At 41.5% G+C, this 20,816-nt stretch overlaps 2 protein-coding genes across 3 annotated transcripts in view; one reads left to right on the forward strand and one right to left on the reverse strand.

The window, feature by feature from the left end:
- Positions 1-5,665, forward strand: part of SEC22A (SEC22 homolog A, vesicle trafficking protein) — an 18,456-nt gene extending 12,791 nt beyond the window's left edge. For both annotated transcript variants that reach the window (XM_085066960.1, XM_085066959.1), the window contains 2 exons: positions 2,037-2,102; positions 4,823-5,665. In XM_085066960.1, the coding sequence (XP_084923086.1) occupies positions 2,037-2,102; positions 4,823-5,023 (267 nt within the window). In that variant the 3' untranslated portion in view covers positions 5,024-5,665. The remainder of the gene's footprint in view (positions 1-2,036; positions 2,103-4,822) is intronic.
- Positions 5,666-9,461: 3,796 nt separating this feature from the next.
- The window catches only part of ADCY5 (adenylate cyclase 5), a 204,614-nt gene continuing 193,259 nt past the window's right edge, over positions 9,462-20,816 (reverse strand). Inside the window, exons 16-21 of the mRNA XM_085066957.1 lie at positions 17,047-17,073; positions 16,090-16,222; positions 14,705-14,968; positions 14,178-14,382; positions 13,356-13,480; positions 9,462-11,996 (exon numbers count right to left, since the gene is read on the reverse strand). Of these exons, the coding sequence (XP_084923083.1) occupies positions 11,868-11,996; positions 13,356-13,480; positions 14,178-14,382; positions 14,705-14,968; positions 16,090-16,222; positions 17,047-17,073 (883 nt within the window). The 3' untranslated portion in view covers positions 9,462-11,867. The remainder of the gene's footprint in view (positions 11,997-13,355; positions 13,481-14,177; positions 14,383-14,704; positions 14,969-16,089; positions 16,223-17,046; positions 17,074-20,816) is intronic.

The following is a 20,816-nucleotide window of genomic DNA, read 5'->3' on the forward strand; positions in this document are numbered from 1 at the left end:
TGGATTGGAAAAGATCTGAGTCCAACCATAACCCAGCACTGCCAAGTTCACTAAACCATGTTCCAAAGTGCCACATCTACAAGGCTTTTAAATTCCTTCAGGGGTGGTGACTCAACCACTTCCCTAGGCAGCTTGACAGCCCTTTCAGTGAAGAAATTTTTCCCCTGGTGCAACGTGAGGCCATTTCCTCTCATCTTACCCCTTGTACCACAAACACCCCCACCCACACCCCCAACAAAGCTGCAAGTTCTCTCCTGAACCTCCTCTTGTCCACACTTAACAGCTCCAGTTTCCTCAGCTGCCCCTCATAAGCCTAGGTCTCTAGAGCTTTCACCAGCCAACTGCAATATTTTTGATATGTAATGGATTTTTTTTTAGGGAAATAAGGTAAAGCATACCTGTATTCCAGTTGTCTTACATGGTATTGATACATGTAAAGATTTAATAAGCAGTACTGCTGAGGTCTCAGCATTCTGTCAAGACTAGTGGACAGATGAACAGAGTTAATTAAAAAATTCTATGCTAGGTCCTTCTTTTTGAGTTATCTTTGATTTGTTTTTTAAAGAAAGACCAAGTGAACCTAAATCTCTACTTTATCCCTAGTTAGGTTTTCCTGTGGTATGCACAATTCTCTCAGTTTATGAATAGGAATGTGTTTAAAGTATGCTGTAGTATAAATAGTACTGAACTGATTTCTGTCAGTTAGTGTGATGTTGCTAAAACTTATTTTGTTACCTTTCTGCAGTTGATGTTTTTAAAAGCAATGCCAATGTTAGATTAATCTATTTAAGTGAGGGCAGGACATCCAGTTAATTTTATTCTCTACGTTATTGCATCTGGAGGTAATAGATTGCAGTACAGATGGAAGATAATTTTCATTTCTGACAAATGAGGCACACTAAAAATCCATTAAAATTTCTCTTAATTTACTTTATTATGGAAAAATCCACAAGGTTTAGGGAGAAGTAATCCAAAACACGATTAATGGAACGTGTTCTGAGAAGTCATTCAAAAGCATCTCTCTGAATTAGTTTGCTTTATAATCAGTATTTTTATTTGTGTGTTAGTAAAATTCTGTAACTGTGCTGCACCAAATCTGCAGTAGCACTGAAGCAAAGACTTACACACTGTGCAGAAGTTACTGCATTGTGTATGTAATTTTTGTGTGCAGATGTGCAAAGTTTTTCCTAGTCAGTACTGTAGATGGAAATGCTTCACACTGAACATATGCTCAGCAGACACAAGTTGTCCTTATGAATGGACCACCATCTTCCCAAAGTGATATTTGCTCTCAAGGAAGAACATTTGCATGAGTACCCATTGTTTTCCTAGGAAAGTTTTGGTGGTTGCAGTTGTTTGTTAGAAGTGCAGTTAGAATAGTCACTGAGCATGTAGATTTAGTCTGCTGAGGTCTGTAGGAACTACAACAACCTGTTTGAATAAGTTAAAGGTTTTGTTTTGTTTTCTAAACACGTCATAGAAAAATGTCACTTCAAGTAAATTTTTCCATCTTTCCTTCAAGAAAACCTTATTTTCCAAGTCACTCTGATAAATTCCTGTGCATGAGCACAGAGCTGCCTTTGTTATTCTGTACATAGAGTTTTACTCCACCCTAGTGGCCAGTTTGGTACTTTTCCTGTTACCTCGTTTCCATTTTGTGAAGCTTTAGGAAGGCACAATTTTACAAAGTTGCTATTAAAGCTGCTTACCAGTGTTTAGACTTGAATTTTCAAAGGCATCTGAAGAAGGTGAGTATTGAGTGTTAGAGCTAGACTTCTTAAAAGCTTTTGAAAATCTTGGCATTAGTTGTTTGTTGTGAACAAACATTTTGGTCAGACTGCAGATCCTGATGATTTTTTCACAGATGTAAGTAAGCACTGACTGGTCCTAATTCTTTGTTTAATGTGGTAAAGGAATTATTATAAATCTCTATGTGAAACTATTTTAACATGTAACAATTCATAACTTTCTTACTGTAAATGCCTGGTATTTCACTAGAACACTGTAAAACATGGCTTTTTGTTTTATTCTCACAGAATGAAGGTGAAGATTTCAGCTATGTTATTGCATTTTTTCTTGGAACGGCAGCCTGTTTGTACCAGGTGTGTTTTTCTGTTTGCATAATTCACTAGAGTTTAGAAACATTATCCAGTCATACATAAATGTCATCCTGTTTTCTTAAATGTCACAGATACTTGAATTGGGTGATTATAAAAAATAATTTCTGCTCTGTTTTATTTCATTAATCATAAACTATCACGTGGTAGTAGCTTGATACAAAGAGCTTCTGTTTGCTGGCATTTTTTCTCCAGTGGGATGATTAAAACAATTAAGACAATTATCTTGTAAAGTCACAAGCAGTGGAGGTTATGTTTTTTTCTTGAAGTAAGAGTTTCATAGTTCAAATAGACATAAACATCTGAATAAATATCTTATTGCTTCTTCCCTTTGGGCAGATTTGAAGTAAATACAATAAAACCTAAGCACTACACCCCAGAATTTTCCTTACTTTTTGCCTTAATGTGCATCTCCTTCCTTTTCAAAGCTTGTGGCCACTTTTTGCTATGTTTTCCTGCTCCTGCCTGATACTTCCCCTTGCTGCTTTTCATGTCTGTCGATTTTCCATTTCTGCCTCTGAATTTGACTTTCCTGTATAATTCATAGCAAGGTATTCTGACGTCCCATCATGCTGTATTGTCTTGTTCAGTTAATAGCAATACAGCAGTGTGTCTCTGGTTTCCAAAATATGTTTGTAGCCCAGGTGTGCAGGCAAAAGAATAGGACTTACATGGCATGTGATGTTTTAGGCTCACTGACATGTCTAGTGTTGTTTCATAGTTTCTAGTGTTTTATAAAGAAGAAAAAGTAACAACTGTCTCAGTTGTACCAGAAGTGCAAAGCATCAGGAGCTGAGCCTTCAGTCATCTCCAAACATTTATTAAAAAAAAAAAAAAAATCAAAATCTTCTCTGAAGTAGCACAGAGGAGCTTTCTCCATAAAAGCATGCTCAGTAATTGCCATGATAACATTTCCCTTTAGTAGAAGAAAAACACCCCTCAGGAGTTTCCTAACAGCAGTTGTTATAGTAAGCTGTGAAAACTGCAGTGTTTTGGCCTTTTGACTGGTTTTTTTGGCCTTTTCATCTTTTCTGTAAGGGGCAAATCCAGTAGTTCAGACCTAGACTAACAAAAGATACGCTTCAGGATTCACTTAAAACAGTTCCTCTGTAAAATTCACGATCATTCGACATCATGTTACAGTAACATTTTTAAACTACTGTAGTATTTGTTTTTTCAAACCTTTATTAATCATTTTGATGAAGCATATCCTGACGCATATTTTCATCTTGGAAGCAGTCACACTTGTTCTTACATTGTCAGTGGAAGCGACAACACTAGGAAATGATCTGAATTCTCATTGCTGAGATACTAGTGCCAACTAATTGCTCTTTTAGATATGATTTGTGAAACTGTCAGCACAAGTAGATTGCATTTACTCTGCTCAGAATGGCCAAGCGGGTTCAGAACAATTGTGTCTAGATTCTGAAACGTGCAGATTATTCATCTCTAGTTTTACTTTGCTTTGGAGGAAGGGCATGAAAATCTTAGTGATAATGCCAGTACTCACCTCTCTGACAATATTTAGATATCCAGAAACTAAAAGTAACTTTGTAGATCTCAGCCAGATTTGCAGTGGAAATGCTTGCTTTATAACAAAGTGGTTGAGTTCAAACAGAATATAAAGTAGCCTCAATAAATTGCATTGTTCAGTTGCCCTTTTTTGAGGAACATGAAAAATGAAAAGAAAATTAAGTAGAGTTTTTTTGACTGATAAAACATGGCAAATGCCCAGGAAGAACAGAAATGGCACTTAGATAATCTGATGATGGATGCTGTTAAATCTGTGTGCCCATGGTTATAAATCCACTGGGAACAGATTTGGAATAGAAAGTAAGCTTAAATACTGTTGTTATCTACCTTAAAGCTCAGCAAAAACTTTCTTCAGCAGACATAACTTGAATCCAGGAAAGGGGCAAAGGATTTTTTTTGTTTTTTTTAAATTTTGTAGCAGTTAAGGGAGTAGTTCCAGCAACAGAAGAAATGAAACTGTCTGGGTAAAAACTCTGTCCTTTCGGAGATAAAAACTGAGGCAAGAGACTTGAGCAGATTTCCAGTTACAGTAGGAAGAAAGCTGAACAAGGAACTGTGGCCAGTCCTGACACTGTGTACACTACAGTGTGCAGAACAGACCCTAACATGTGGTAGAACTGCAGTGGAGTAGTTGTGTTTCTCTCCAAATGGGATCAGTCATGGCAGCTGAAGCAGGGCAGTGGGTGTGGGCCTCTGCACCTGCCAGTTAACCCTCAGCAGCACTGTGCCTGGACACTGGGAGGTGTCTGGGGGATTGCCTTGTGCTGAGCTGGGGGACCCTGGTACTGTCCCTGTCCTTCCATTGCTTTCCTGAAAAAGACTTAACAGTGGCTCTTGTTCCTTCTCCACTGCTTGAGTACAACAGAGTGTATTTTGACCAGAGATTGCCAGGGACATCCACTTTCTTTTTGTCATGGGCCACTCATTGCAGGTTGTAGTTAATTATTATGAGAGAATTGTTTTCAGAGAGGTTTAATGCAAGCAAAATGTAACCTTGTATTGATATCAGGTACTCTTCACCCTTCTATGACTGCTGAATTGATAACGTGTTTATAGGTTTGTTTTGGACTTTTCTCTGGTTTGTTCTGTAACTTTTCAGTGACCAAGTAGTGTTTCTTCAGCAGACGTTATTTTCCATGAGGTAACCTGATTTGTTTCTTATTTCCTGACAGTGTTACCTGTTTGTGTACTACACAGGCTGGAGGAATGCCAAATCCTTCCTGACTTTTGGGTTGATCTGCCTGTGTAACATGTACCTGTATGAACTGCGCAACCTGTGGCAGCTCTTCTTCCATGTGACTGTGGGAGCTTTTTCTACCTTACAAATCCGACTGCGACAACCCCAGGGAAAGTCCCCTGATTACAATGTCTGACAAGTCCTGGAACGTTGAGACAGAGTCTTGTTCCAATAGTTACTCTCAGGAATGTAAAGCTGTTCTCCAAAAGAAGAAGCTGTCTGGATGGGGCTTTTTTTTTAATAAATCAATGTAAGATGCCTGTGGACATTTTTCACTCGGTGGTTGAACCTTTTTTTTAATTATTTTTTTATTTTCTTGAAAAGGACACAAAGGAATATGGGACTAGAGGAGGAAGGAGGAGCATATCCATGCTGTCAAATGTATGTATGGACACCAATTTTGTGGAATATGACTGGTGGCATAAAAAAGCTTCATTCATACATTCATGGAGATGCTCTGATATGGAATTATCTGATGTTACCAGATGATCACATTATCTGGTGATAATGTGGAAACACATTTGTACGCTAATGGAGAAATGTGTAGAGTATGTTCTGCATATCATGCAAGCTTTTCAGTTCCAAGGTCAGTTTTGCCTTTGTGAGGCAGTAGGGAATAGGCTAAATAAGTAATAATAATGCTATTGCATACTAGCAAACTAGATGTGGAATATGTAAGATACTAAATTTTGGAATGTTTTCTTTCACATTGACATATATGTGAATGTTTTCTTAATTAAAATATAAGCTGGAAACTCAGTTTCTGGGGATTGGCTTCGCCTGTGGTGCTCTGTCTTGTGCTGTAAGTTCTTTAATGTGTTTTCTTTTATGATTTTCTTTTAATTCTTTAAAAGTGATTTATGTATGTAGGGTTCATTTTTTGTAATTATTCAAGAAGTTCTGCCACTTAACCCAGGATTCTTGCACTCTTCATGTGTTCAGACTCTGGAAGGGTTGAAAGAGAAAGGATTGGTGAGTAAATGGAGTGACCTGCACATGTTGGAAAACTGCTCTTCTTTTTATATGTTCTTCCTTACTTTCAGAAATGGATGAATAATTAGCTCAAACCTGAGATATAAACAGTTGGTGACAGGAAAATAATAAATCAGTCTGTTTAGCTTAAGCAAGGAATACAGGGATTGTGTTGATTCTTACAGCTTTATGGGTTGGGTGTTTTTGTGTTGGGATAAAACCTCTTTGATCTAGACTTGTGCTTGGGAGAACCACTGTATGCTCCAAAAGCTGGTGAATCAACCAGCAAACCCCAGCCAGCCATAGTCCCACCATCACTTACACTGGGGTTCTATTTTTATATGACAGTTAGTTACGATGTTTCATAATGTACAAATAGATGTAGGTTTTTATCTACAAGTTGTAATCAAGCATTAATGGCAGGGAGGTTGCCATGCTCTTGTGTTGCTGGATTTGGGAATTGGCAGAGCTTTGCTCTGCTGTGAAATGGTGGTCCAGGCAAATTACTAAAATGTTATGGTTTTAAATAAGTAATTTAGTGTCATAGTTTATGACCAAGAAGAAAGAAACTGGGTATCTGATTTTCCTTTTAAGTAGATGGGGAATTAGTTAAGAAAATTGTGCAAAATACAGTCAAGAAGAAGTAGAGAATGAAACTGCAGTGGGAACTGAAGAGGTGTGTCTCAGACTGCTGTCTGAGGTGAAGCCCTTGGAGACCCCTTGGTGTGCAGGCTCCAGGTTTGGTGCTTGGCAGTTGATTCCCTTCCCTCCCCACTTTGAACCAGAGAAGAACATGTTTATGAACATGAGCAGCAAACAGCCTTTGCTTAGCACCAAGAATTGCTAGTATTAGCATTCAGTGCACCTTTCTGAAAAGGTGAAGAGCAGTCCTTTTCCATTTAAAATCAGATTAAAAGAGAGAGCTATTATGTTTTCAGCATAAAACCAGGTTTCATTTCACTTACAGCATCTAGAAGAATCCTTATAGCTGTCTTTTCTCCTTCATTGATAGGTAGGGAAGCTACTATGAATGCCTGAAGTACTGCTTCTTTTTTAACTTGAGTTGTTGTGCACATACAGAATGTTCTATCATTTCTTCAGTTTATATGTTGGCAGAGAATTTTGTTTTCTCTGAGGCACCTTCCCTTCCTGCTCTTCCTAAAGATACATTTTTAAGGTATGAAAACTTCCTTTGTCATAGCATCTGGAGCCATTATTCCATTCCAGTTATGCTGGCATTAAACTAATTGCTGACTAGCAGGTATAATGAACAAATGCAACTGTCAGTGTAACAGAAAACAGTTGGGGTTTTGTTTGCTTGTTTTTATAGCACTGATAAAAATCCCATTTCACAATGAAAAGTTAATGAGCATGACTGTTCTTCATTACGTGGTATTACTAGGTGCTAAAAGCATGGCTTCTTAGCATATTTGAGTTTGTAATATTAGAACTTGCTGACATTTGGTGTGAGATGAGAACCAAGATACAGCAGGCCAGGTTGGAGGTGAAAATTTATTAAGAATTCCCAGGATTTCCTATTTGCTTATACAAACACAACACTCAGAGCAGGGGTTTCCCTGCTGATTTTACCAGGTGCTTGAGTTGCCAGACTGAGGAACGTGAACTCAGGAATGTTGATTACTCTCTTGAACCATGGCTTTACTTCAGTTTGAATTGCAGAAGGCCCTTTCATGGTAGCTCGATTGTTCTGTGGGATTTAGTAGAAGCAGAGCCCATTTCATGCTGTATTTATGAAGACCTTCTGAAGGTTGGAATGGGTTCATCCAACACCCACAATAGCAGATTAATCTTTGAGTAAGGTGCCACTGTTTGTATTTGCTTTCAGGAAGGAATGACCAAAGGCTTGACTGACTGACTGACTTACACAAGGTATGTATATAATGCTGTTTCCAGTAGATGGCAATAGTTATTTGCATCTGAAATTCTGTGTTAAGGGATCTCTGGGGCCAGCTGCTTACAGGGCAGTTCGCTCGAGCTGGTCTCCTGTGGAGTTTTTTATTGGCAGGGCAGTGCTGTGCTGCCCCAGCCTCCCCTCCGAGGTGTCAGTGCTGGGCTCTCCCGCTGCGGTAACTCCCCTTTCCCAGCGGGAGCCACGGCACAGGGCTGACCCCAGCAGTGCAGGTGGGGACTGAGAGCTGCTCAGGGACAGAAATGAAAATATGTTACTCTGCTTTTTACAGGAGACTGCCTGGCTCCCAAGTGGCAGGAGAATGCTGCTGCTCCTGCCCCCCATCCTGCCTGAAATTCAATTTTCTCAGTCCTCCCCACAACCTCCACAGAGCCTTCTTGCTCCTGCAGTTGAAAGGCTGTGGACATAGGGGGTCAAGAGCATGAAAGCTTGAGCTTTTTCAGCTTAAAACAGCTGAGCTGCCCTTTTCACAGCAGCATCCCAAGCTTGCTCTCTGTGACAACTCCTGAACTTCAGTCTAGAAGTGATGGTGCCCTGAGGAGCAGTTGAGAAGCTTAACAGAATGCAAGTATTTGCCTCTGGGCATACTTTTTGGCCAGATGCTTGTGTCCACGGATGTTGTGTAACACATAAGCAGCCCGGCCGGGGATATTTGCTGTTCAGGACACACGAGTAAGAAATTCACTGTGTCCCAAGTGTATCATTTTGTTAAGTGCAGGCAGATACTTGATGTAGCCAGATCTGTGTTGGGGAGAAGTGGCTAAACACCTTGAAATTCATCAAAATGCTTTCTGTGTGGGAAAAAGATGCATTTGGAGAAACTGTTCAGCTAGTCTGTGGGCAGTAACTGAAATGAGAGGGCACAGCATTGGAGACTCCTACCTTCCCTCCCCTGGGGAATAATACCCTTATCCAGGTAGTTAAAAAAATTTTTGCTTACATCAGGTAATATCCTAAACTGCTGTTTGTATGATTATTTATGAAAGCATAGAAATTAAATAGTTCTCCACCAACTTTGGTAAAGACTGATACCTTAAATGCTTCATGGCTTTTTGTTCCTGCAGCTGTGTTCTCAGTACACTCATAAAATCCCTCCTAACTCGTAACAGATTGTAGGGCATTTGGTTCTTGGCTGCCTGTGTAGTGTCTTCCAAACTAAAAGAAGTCAGCTGGAAGCTGCAGGGTTTTGTTTCTCAGCTCTACCTCAAGCTCCTGTTAATTGGTCCAGTTATGTGTAGCATTTACTTTTACCTGTAAAGATTGAAAATGTTGCAGTGGCAGCAGTGCTGCCCCCTTCCAGTGTCCTTGAGAGGACAAGTACAGAGCTACCTGGGGAATTCTTTGGCAAAGGTGATGTGCTTTTTAAAATACAAACTTTTTTTTTTTTTTTAAACAGGATGCACACACACAAATTTAAGCTGTTCAGTCATGCCAGTAATTTTGTCTGCTGCCCTGAGACTTACTCCAAGGGCAGTGTGTGTACAAGAAGGAGCCAGGGGCTGTTTCATGTGCAGCCAAGCCCTTGGGGCTCTGTAACTGGGCAGAGCACAGCACCAGGGCATCCATCAATGCCAGACAAGACCTGGATGTTTCTATTTGCAGATCCAGCATCTCCTACACAACTTATGTCTGATCCCACCAGCCAGATGCAGCTAAAATAAAACAGAGACACTTTACCAGTGAAACAGTGTTTAATATAGTTAAATTACTTAAATAGATTTCAATTTCCATGGGAAATCATAACTGTATCCATTTTTGCAAGATCCAGAGTAAAGAGTGTGTGAATACCCCTTGAAATGATCATGACACACTGTCAACAATCACAGCTAGAGATACTGGGGACTTGAAATTTCATTGACAACACAACTTCATAAGATGAATCAAAAGTTAAGAAGACCGCAGACTTTCGGAAAGCAGAAAGCAAACCTAAAACCAAGTGTATGGCATGAAGGTAATGAAACTGAGTGAGGGACAAAGGGGATGGGAGGTGGAGGAAGGGGAGAAAGGCATAACAGCGTGATGCAACTTAAGTATTTTGCAAACCAGGAAAGATGTAAAGGAGCAAAAGTATAGTACAAGGGCAGACTTGGCAGTTTTACAGAAGTCAATATACTATACTTTTCAGAGATGTTTCCTAGTGGAAGGGAGAAGGGAAGGGGCGATGCCATTTAAGCTCATGTTTAAATGGCTTAATGCTTGGGTCATGCTTAGCAATAGAGCAAATTAATTAAGACAGGCCCATGGATTTTCACTTATTCTCATTGTTGAGTAGGAAAAAGAAATCGCCACCACCATAGTGCAATCATTATGCTGTTAGTACTACAATAATTCTGCCCTGAGAAGAGTGGAAAACAAGTTTATTAAATGTCAAAAGATTGGAGTAATTTTTAGTGATAGCCAAATTCAATATCAAAACTTTCCCCTCACAGAATATAAAAAATATAGCTTTTTTAAAATTATTTTCTTTTTTAATAAAATACCAAGGGATTTTTCTTTAATAGTTAGAAAAGGTACATAAATGATAACAGTGAACTACTCAGAAACCCCCCACGAGTGATGAAGATGCCCAACACAGTATCAATGGCACTATTTTAAGGTCAACCACCTCTATACACACTTGCCATCATCATCTTTTTTGAAGATCATCTAATTCCTGAAAATTGAAAATCTGTGAATCAGTTTAAATAAGTGCTTACTATAGGAAAGTCAACTTGATGCTGCAGCACATGGTTCCTTGTAATGTCACATGGCAGTTACAATGTCAGACAAGTCTCAGATCACCAGGATTCTATTAAGACCATCTACGAAAAATGATTTTTTTTTTCCTTTTCTCATAAGAGCTCCTGTTAAGAGTTAGCAGATTTGGTTAGAGCTCTTTTTGACATGTTAAATACCATCTCAGTAGCTAAAACTCAAAGGTCCTGTTTCCATTGGGAAGCCGCCACCCTCTGCTGGAATGCTGCATGGAACAACTCTGTGACTACCGCGGGTTTTTTCCTCTTCTTTGGGGTTGTAGATTTTTTTCTGGATTTTCATATTAAAATGCATCTGATTCAGCCTGGAAACTCACCTGTTTGTTGTTGGTTGATTGTATAGTGATAATCTGAAAACTGCCAAGTCTGTGTTCAGAGTATTATGCAGAAAAAAATTACACAAAAGTCTACAGGTTATATACACCTCCCCCCACACCTCGGTGTGGACAGCCTGCCTTCTAATTTATATATAATTTACAAAATATAGAATTTGGTATATCTGTTAGATCTCCATGTTTTCAATATTACAAAATAAAAAATACAAAAAAACCCACAACAAATTTCAGGGGAGTTCCCCCCACAAAGTGTCTCTTGTTTACATCTAGTCTTTCCCATGTAAACTGATAGATACCAAAGAAGAGCACAGACGACTTTTTAATAAATATGGTTGTAGAGCCATCTTCCTTTATCTTGATCTTCCCCTTCATCAGGTGTGCCAGCCCCACTCAGAAGAGCAGTCATTTAGTCATGGAGAAGAAGGGAGAAGAGGGGGCCAAGGCTATAATGTCTTTTCACACTAAAACATTACCAATGCCCTTCTAAAAGGCCTTTTTGTGTGCTGCAACAGTGGGTGTCAGTTTTGAAAGCCCATTCAAAACAGCTAATAAAAGCACAGTGGTACACTTCAGATAGCTGGCAGTATGGGATGGAAACATTATGGGAGTGCAAATCCATTCCAAAATAATGCTTTGTAGTGAATCATACATTCCTTCAACCAAGTAAATGTTGTGTTGCGTCAATAAATACTTAAATAGCTTCTTATGCCATCCTGTGGTAGCAGCCTTTTGAAAAATGCTGAATTCATGTCTTATCTGTGAACTCTGTAGTGCACATCTTTGGTCAACTTGGCCAGGAACAACTCCAAGGTGGTTTCTTTCTCTTGTCTTTCATGATGGGTGGCCAAAGAAATTGCTGATACCAGCTCTAGAGTCATGGGGTGAAATTTCAACTGCGCCTCGTGTTCAGCTTCACTGCCAAAAAATGATTCTCTGATTCACAATCCTGGGTAATGCAAAATCCATCTTTGTGTGGCACTGCAGTCAGTGCTAACTGATGGGAGGCCCTTCATTTAGAAAGTAGGTGGTCATTTCTCCTTTGCCTTTGACCTTTATCACCCCTCGGTACTCCAGCTGGTAGTTGTTGGCTGCTAAAACCTGGTACATGTCCGTGGTTACCTGCAGAATAAACAAGAGTAAAGAGATGCTTGCCTTGTCTTCCACACAGCCTTTCCATCTGCTTTTGGAGTAATCCATGAACAAAATTAAAGTAGGATCAACTGGTTTTTTTTAAGTCAATCAACGTTTGCACGTCAATCGCTAACTGAATGGCTGGCACAAGCTGCTGAACAAACACAACCATTAGAACCTGAGAAAGTACAGATGTCACACGCAGTTCACAACTGGGGAAACTGCATTTTTCAAGGAGGTCACCGGATAAAGTGTAACAAATTAGCCACATTTTTAAAACCACACCATTCAGTTCAGTCTACCCAGATACATTCATTGTATCACTGGAGTGGCAGTAGGAAAACAGGTCAAACTTACTATAAAATCCTCAAAAATTACCTAAAAGTTACACAGTGGATGTACAGCTTAGGAGTCAGGGGTTGTTTTTTATGAAGGAGAAGGCAGTGAGCAATGGGAGAGACTGACCGAATGGAATACTCCAGCCAGCATCCAAATTGTCTCTGCAGATGCCAGTCAAAAAGAATCACTTGTGCTGCAGAACAACTGAAGTTTAAAGACCAGATTTCCTGAGATGTTTATTTATTACAGTGTATTTTCTCACCCCTTTTTAGGTAGCTTTACAGACCATCTTGTAGGGAAGCTTAAGGAGTGTTGCATAAATATTGATCCAGTTAACTGACAGGCAAGGAAACAACATGGCTGCCCCTCTTGGGGTTTACATCAGCTGCTCTATTTTTATATCCCTTCAGTATTTTCCGTAGGAATGACATTCTGTTACTGTGGACATTGGCTCAGCAAAAGCAGGACAGTGGAACTGAATCACTGGAAAGGTCACGTCTGAAGGCCAAGGAGATGTGTGATTATCAGACAGGTCCCATTAGCCCCTTAAACAATCCTCTTTCTCTGTTGTGTATCCCCATCCTGCTGATGCCTGGACCCTTGCTGGCCTCACACCACACATGGCACTGTGAGCAGCAAAGTGAATTACAGAAATATCTGAATCAATGAAACAACCATCACACACAGCTGAGCAGCACATATGAGCAGGGATCAGACAGGACTGTGCTCAGTGCCAGGGAGGCACATGGGGAAAGAAGCTCAGCTCAGCACTTCCACCCAGATCTAAAGTGCAAGATTTAAAACAAGGGTTGCAATGTTGATCATGATTAAAAGACAAAACTTGCTGGTACCACCAGAAAAACATAGGTGGTTTTCCTTTCCATTCTGTGTAGGTAAATGTATGGCATAAAGGAATAAAATGAAACCAAAATTCCAATTCTAATTAAGTTTGAAAATGTGTAAGTGACACAAGGGCTAGCAGTGTAAGTTTTCCAGGGAATGCCTTACCTGAATCCTGTCAGGCACTCCTGTGCTGTCCATTCTGCTGGCTACATTCACTGTGTTGCCCCAGATGTCGTACTGGGGCTTGCGGGCTCCGATCACCCCAGCTACGACAGGACCAATATTGAGGCCTGGAAGGAGAGGGGAAATCTCAGATACATTTGCTTGAGGTAGGTTATTTTTCAGGCAATAAAAACCCATCCCGAGGCTCACTGGTTCTAGCTGTGCTTCATCCTGACATGTAAAGCTATGACCAAACTGTGGGGAGAGAAATATTAAAATAGAAGTTGGCTTCTTTGATCCATTATGCCCAATGGACTGGCAGCTTGGGCTGGATCTGCTCAATCCAGAGCTGCTTTCCAGTGCCAGATAATGGGGTAAAGTTTGTTTGCCACCTGGCTAACAAGCAAACTGAAGTCAGCACATACCTGCTGCAGTCCTGAGGGCCTGCAAGGCAGCAGCCCAGCCGCCTTCCAGAAGAAACACCACACTTTACATCCTCACACTTCTTTTTGCCTGACTGGAAAATGTCCAAGAACGGCAGAGCTGGAACCACAGGGGCAAAATGAGCCCCATGCTCAACCACCATGTGAGAACTTGCTGTGGTAGGAGCTACTCTGCTCCTAATTCCCCAGGGAGCTTCAGTAATGCTGCTATACCCTGAAAACCAACTTTGATGTTTTACAGAGGCTGAAGTGGTCACTAGGCACCAGACAATAAACATCACTCTACAGGGTAATGTAACATCTGTGGTTTTTACTCTCCATAAAATCCCCCCTTCAGAATGACCACTACCTACATGGAATCCTCTGAATACAAGGACATTACCTATCTTCATCTGGAAGTTGTTGAATGAATGTTCATTAATGTATTTCATTTGGTCCATTAACCTCATGGCAAAATCCGCCAGAGCTTTGATGTGTGTCTTCCCTTCCTTGTCGTAAGTGGAATCGTTGAGGCCTGAGGCAGCCATGTAGGTGCTGCCAATGGTCTTGATCTTCTCCAGCTGCCGGAATTGGTCTTCACTTATGATCTGTGTCACAAGAGCAAAAGAAGCAAATAAACCTTGACAAACACAGAGATGCCACATGTCCTGCCTTGCTGCAAGCATTAAAATTAGCGGACAGAGTCTCCACTACTCAAGGAACAGGAAGAAAAGGGGTTAGATATTCAGGGGAGTGACAAGGGAATAGAAGGGGTTTTAATGTGGAAAAAAAATAAAACTGAAGAGGAGTGAGGAGAAATGAACCATGGCACAAGGATTCTATAAACCACCTTCCTTCAGGAGCTCAGCAAAGCCCACCTAAACCCGTGGATTCAGTTTGCTCTGCTCACCCACATTTTTTGCAACTTACTTCATCAAAATCAGCAATGATCTCATTGAGCAGCCTCAGACACTCCACCCCTTCGTTGTTGGCTTCCAGCTCCACGTAAAACTCGGAGAAGTTGCTTATGGAGGCGAACATGACAGCCACACACTCACAGGACTGGTAGTACAGTTCATCATTGCGCCGCTCCTGAGCCAAGAAATGAGCTGCCACATCCTTGGGCAGAATGTTGTGGAGGAGGCGTCTGTTGTAGGCCTGCAGCTCCTCCATTTCCTCCTTCTCCTCAGTGGCCTAGTTTAGGGGGGAGACATAGTCATGCACTTATACTTCAGTAGCTGCTCTGGGGAGGGGGAAAAAAGCTGAAAATTAAGTTGCAGTGAGGACAGAAATAGAAGGGGGGAAACTGCAAAGGAGAGCAGAACCAGAGATGCAGAAACTTGTGTTTTGCAGTGGAAAATGTTCCATCTCTTCATGTGCATGCACATATGGAAAAGCAGGCAGAGAATAATGCCAGAATCCAGCATTGTATTTCTGAGGCCTAAACTGGGTAACCACTCAGCTCACCCCTTCCATTGTTTTACCATTTATAAATGAGGATTACAGTCTTTATCTGCTTCCCAAAGAGGTTTAATTAATTGTTGTTTCCTCAGTGCCTTGTACTCAAACCACAAAGACCTATAATTAGAATGATGTCCTGCCACCCAGAAGGTAGAAAATCCAAATAAAACCTGCAGTCCTGTGGCCTCCCCAGCCATGAGTGCTGGACAGAGCCCAGGCCTGTCCTGCTTGCTTGAGAATCACATACAATGCCCCAGCATCCCTCATGGGCACAAGTAGTGAAAACATTAACAGTGAACCCAGGGACAGGAGCACAGTGTGGCATTATCCACAGTGTGTTGGTTATCCAGTACTGCTGCCTGGGAGCTAATGAAGGCTGGACACTGAGCCAGTTCCCACTGCTTAACAGGAAAGTGAATGAAAATGCAAATGGGAATCTTTCACACCCTTGAACTCAGCAAACTAAACCTCACTGAACTCTGGGAAACAATTCAGCAGTGAATATAAGCTTCCTATATTTATAAATTGTGTTATATTACATGTTCCTGCAGCAGTAATGGCTCAGTTGCCCTAATCTCAGCCTTCAGATCTATAACCCTTTACCATGGAGACCATCCAAAGTGCATTTAAAAGGAAAAAAGGGGTTGAAGAAAATAACTAGGATGAGTAGCACAGAGTATGCAAAGTACCAGAGGAGAGCAGAGCATTATTAGCATGCCCAGTTATAAGCCAGACTCAGATTAAATTCAAAGGCACTTTATCACACTCCTCAACTCGACAGTGAACAGCTCAGTAGTTTTATATTAATGCCAAAGACCACATCTAATCCTCCCACACAGCCAACACCCACTAACCTGAAGCTTCCAGAGGAAATCAAGCCTTGCAGTGGATTCCACTTGCTGGGCATGCAAGTACAGTGCCAGGACAAAGACAGTGATGATGACAGGGGTCACAATCTTCAGCGCCACTCGTGTCATCACTGGGGGGCTGCAGCCAAGGAAAGAGCAGAACTTCCCAGTTACTGGAAGAACACAGTTTTGCCATGCCCTGCACTTCCTGCTCTGAGGCTAACCAGCTTCTCAGGAAAAAGCTTTTTCTCTTTCCCCTCAAAGCCTGTGTTGGTAAAGGGACAAACAACACCTGCAAGGAGCTGTGGACTCTGGCTCATGGGTGCCAGTTTCTAAAGGAGGACTTGGAAATTGGAAATGTAAACCAAGTTCTTAGAAAGGGTTGTCATCAACAAAAAGGCCACTTTTCAGAGAATGGCCATACATGCTGAGGGTGACAATACTGAAATGCTGACAGCCCCTCAGCCTGTGCTCACCCTGTCTTCTGCACTGGCTTCCCCAGCCTCCTGAGTCTGGAACCGTTCTAACTCATGGCTTCTCTAATCAGTCACTTAATGGGCTTTGTCATGTCAGTGCTCTGTAAGCTGAAAAGAGCACTGAGGCACATTCACACCTCCTCTGACAAGCAGCCAAATAAAAACTGATAAATATGAATTATGGTGTTACACAGTATGAAAATATTTTGATAAAATCTTTGAATTGTATTACAAAAAAGCCCTGAGATGCTCTATAAAGCAAGCTGACATAAGTCCCACAGGAAAGAGGATGCTCTGAGAGTAGCTTATACATACAAAAGGGCAACACTCAGTCCACTCAGGGCATCTGCACTGTGTTGTACCAGCTCACAGCAATGCACAAACACCACACACTGCTGCTGAGTCTATGTGCTGATATTGCACCTTGTGAACAGAAAATACATAACAACAAAAACCTATAAAAATATTTCATGCCGGAGTGACTCACCATGAGGATGTATCATTTGCAGACACGCTGAAAAAAAAGCACAAACACAAGGTCAGTGGAGCGTTTGGCTCCCTGCAGCTCTTGCCCTTCTGCACATCACTGCACAGCACCTCTGCAGTGTGGCACCTCTAACACTGTGTGGGGCTACAGCTCTTTTGAAGCAGAAAACTACTAAAAGATGGGAGGGGGAGGAGAAAAACGGGCTTCTGAGCTACACTCAAAAATCCAGAGTGATCGTGTGACATGGGTAATGTGGGTAAAATATCTAAGAGGCATTAAGAATGAGAGAATAATTTTGGATTTTAATGTTAGAGTGGGATGCTTGGCAAATGCCTGTGCATCCATCACTACTTCCTTAGGTCAGACTGCAAAATTTGACCTAAGGAAGAAAGCTTTGGGCTAATATCTTGTGAGGGATAGCTCCTCTTTTCTCATTTTATTGTGGTGTGGGGATGTGTTTAATTCCTTTAACAATAATTCTGCTCCCTTATTCTGCACCTTCTTCACCACCAACTTGTGCCCAGCTCTGGGTACCACACACAGGGGCACTGAAGAAAACCCTTTAGCACATTCCTATTACTACTAACAATTCTGCAAAGTACCCACGTGCAGAGATGGAGAGTGAGCTTTTTGACACTGAAAGCACGGAATGGAGCTTTCTGGTAGGTAGCAGCTGTCTGAGCTCCTGATGGATTGATTGCTTAATGCCGCTGGCTTTGTTCTTGAGTGTGGGTGGAGTATTAGGTGGCTGAGAACCATGCACAAGCATCTTTTAAAACACTATTTAAATGGAAGGAAGGAGATCAGTGTTAAAATTACTGTAATGTCTTTGATGCAGTTAGAACTTTGCAGGCTACAAATGTGATTATTAGCCTGAGAATGTCACAGCTGTCTAGAGAGCTTCAGGCCACAGTTTTATGGGGTTGAAGGGAACCTTGCTATACAATCAGACATCTAAGTGATCAAAATCTAAATAGCCAAGGGAGCCTAACTGGGCATAACATCAAAAAATAAAAGCATAGTGACTCTCTAACCTTGTTCGTTCCAAGACATTTTCTGCAGTTCTGAGCATGGAATTTCTTCTGACACGGATTTTGAAACCCACTGTTGTCTTGCACACAATCTATTGCATTGGCTCTTGGCCAGCTTCAGCACTGAACATGTGTGCTTGGACACAGACATGGTTTGGAAAGCCTGGGGATTCCTACATTAAAGGCTGAATCTAGCTGGAGACACTTCCCACATGCAGCACCATAGCCCTGCTTCCCTAAATCACCTCCTGGCCAAGGATGACTGACTGTTCCCCCTTATCACTCTTTCTTATGATGGGAGCATGGCAGACCTGACTCTTAAAACTGGGGTTGCAGCTCCCTGTGGGTGTTAGTCTTGCTCTAAAATCTTCATCAGAGGCTATGAAGTGCAGCAAACCCACTATTTACAATAACACTCTGGACAGGTGAAGATGCCCAGTGCAAGCAACACTGGTGTCACACTGCTAGGTTGTGTTCCCCCATGGAATAGACATTTCCAGCAGCAGATGGCTCCTTAATTACTGGAAGGGAACACAGAGAGAAGCCTGCTAAATACACTCCTGCTCAAGTGAAGTGTACATTTTTAGCAGGAAAGGCAGTTCATTTTGGAGACAGCTCCCATAGGACCAGAGCATCTCACATCTCCCAGCCACAGGGGCAAGGACAGACAGCTGGAAAAGAAATGATGGGTTTGATGAACAACTCATGGGGCAAAGCCCTTTGGGCTTCCCTGTGCAGGAACTCAATTCAGAATATCACATTGGTCCATCACACCTTTAAACCAATGCATTAGTTTTATTTTCTGCACAGGAAAAAGGTAACACATGATAGCCCTGTGCATGCAGTTACACTCTATGTGTCACACACTGGTGAGGCTGCAGTCAAGCCTAGAAACTCCCAATGTGCTGTAATCAGCCTTTCAGCTGCTTGCATGCTGGGTTGGTTTGTACACAGAAGTGTGAAGTGACATCTGCATCGCTTCTAATTAGTCAGAGTACCATAATGGCTGCAGAGCAGACACTAATTATGTAGCTACAATGGGCACCCAATTAAAGTAGTATGAGGTCATGGTGGCTTTTCTTTCCTTTTTAGTATCAGCTGGACAATAAGGTCCATCTCTGAACTCTGTGCTACATGCTGAGCTCCCATTTCCCACAACACACAAATGGCCTTCCAGACACTGGGACAATAAATAGTCATCCATGGAGCTCTTTGGGCAAAACAAATTGTCCTGGTTTCCACTGGAACAGAGTTAGATTTCTTCCTAGCTGGTGCAGTGCTGTGTTTTGGATTAAGTCTGAGAATGATGCTGATAACACACTGATGTATTAGTTGTTGCTAAGTAGTGTTTATACTAAGTCAAGGACTTTTCAGCTCCTTGACAACCCCAGCAAGCAGGCTGGAGGGTCACAAGATGCTGGGAGGGGACACAGCCAGGACAGCTGACCCCAGCTGGCCAAAGGAATATTCCATCTCATATGGCATCATGCTCAGTATGGGAACTGGGGGGAAATCTGGCCTGGGGCTGCTGCTCAGGAACTAGCTGGGCATTGGCTGGCAAGTGGTGAGCAATTGTATTGTGCATCACTTGTTTGTCTATTCTTATTCTTATTCATTCTTATTCTTATTCTTATTCTTATTCTTATTCTTATTCTTATTCTTATTCTTTTCTTATTCTTACCCTTATTCTTTTCTCTCTTTTCTGTCCCATTAAACTGTCTTTATATCAACCCATGAGTTTTCTCACTTTTCCCTCCCCAGCTCTCTCCCCCATCCCAGGGGGAGAGCACAGGGCTGTGTGGGGTTGAGCTGCAGCTGGAGCTAAACAACCACACAAATCCCATTTAGTGAGAGATAATACAGCATCACAGAAAGCTATTTCTGGGAAAACAGGCTAACCTTCTCCACTTTATTACTGACATTCTGATTGTGAAGTGATGTAAATTATACTTCCAAGTGCTGTAATTTCGCTTAGTGCTTGACTTACAAGAATGAAATTATATTTGAGATATAAAATGCTTTTATTTCACTAATTGTGTTAGAAAATGCTAAATAGCTTCTGCTGATGGAACACATAATATCTGAAAAAAAGGGAAGAAAACCTCATTCTCCCTATATCTATCTCCCCACAGAAAGCTCCATGGGGTTTCCTACCTAATTTCACTCACTTGAGTTAACAAAATAATTTAAGTGATTACTGCCAATGGCACAAAAGCTACACTTCCATTAACTGGCAGTGGCAGCAAAAGCTGTATTTCCGTTAATTATTACTGGGCACATGGGAATGCTGAAATCATGGAATAGTCATGTGAAGGAGAGGAGTAACCAGGTGCATCAGGGCTGATGGTTAATGATGGCTTGAAGGGCTGATGGTTAGTGACCATCCAGAAATCTCAGCAACTCCAGAAGCTATTTCATAACACACAAGGTAGCACTGGGAAGCGCCATGGGAATCTTCTCAACCACCCTCCTGTCCAAGGCAGGAGCAACCACAGCTATCAATCTTGACAAATACTTCACCTAAATGGGCATAATTTGATTCACTCACATTTGAGTACAGTTGTTGCCTACAAGGGGAAATCATCAAAACAAGGAGTTAACAATGCAATTCCAGCAAGAAACAAAACTTGTGGAAGAGGACAGGCTTGTGGAGGAGCCAAACCTCCCTTCCTGGTGTGGAGACCTCCAGGAGATGGGGAACCAGCGTGGCAGTGGAAGGAGGCTGCCACTAGGATTAAT

Source organism: Lichenostomus cassidix, chromosome 7, assembly GCF_008360975.1.
Source record: "Lichenostomus cassidix isolate B80296 chromosome 7, HeHo_3.0, whole genome shotgun sequence".
NCBI classification, from domain to species: domain Eukaryota; kingdom Metazoa; phylum Chordata; class Aves; order Passeriformes; family Meliphagidae; genus Lichenostomus; species Lichenostomus cassidix.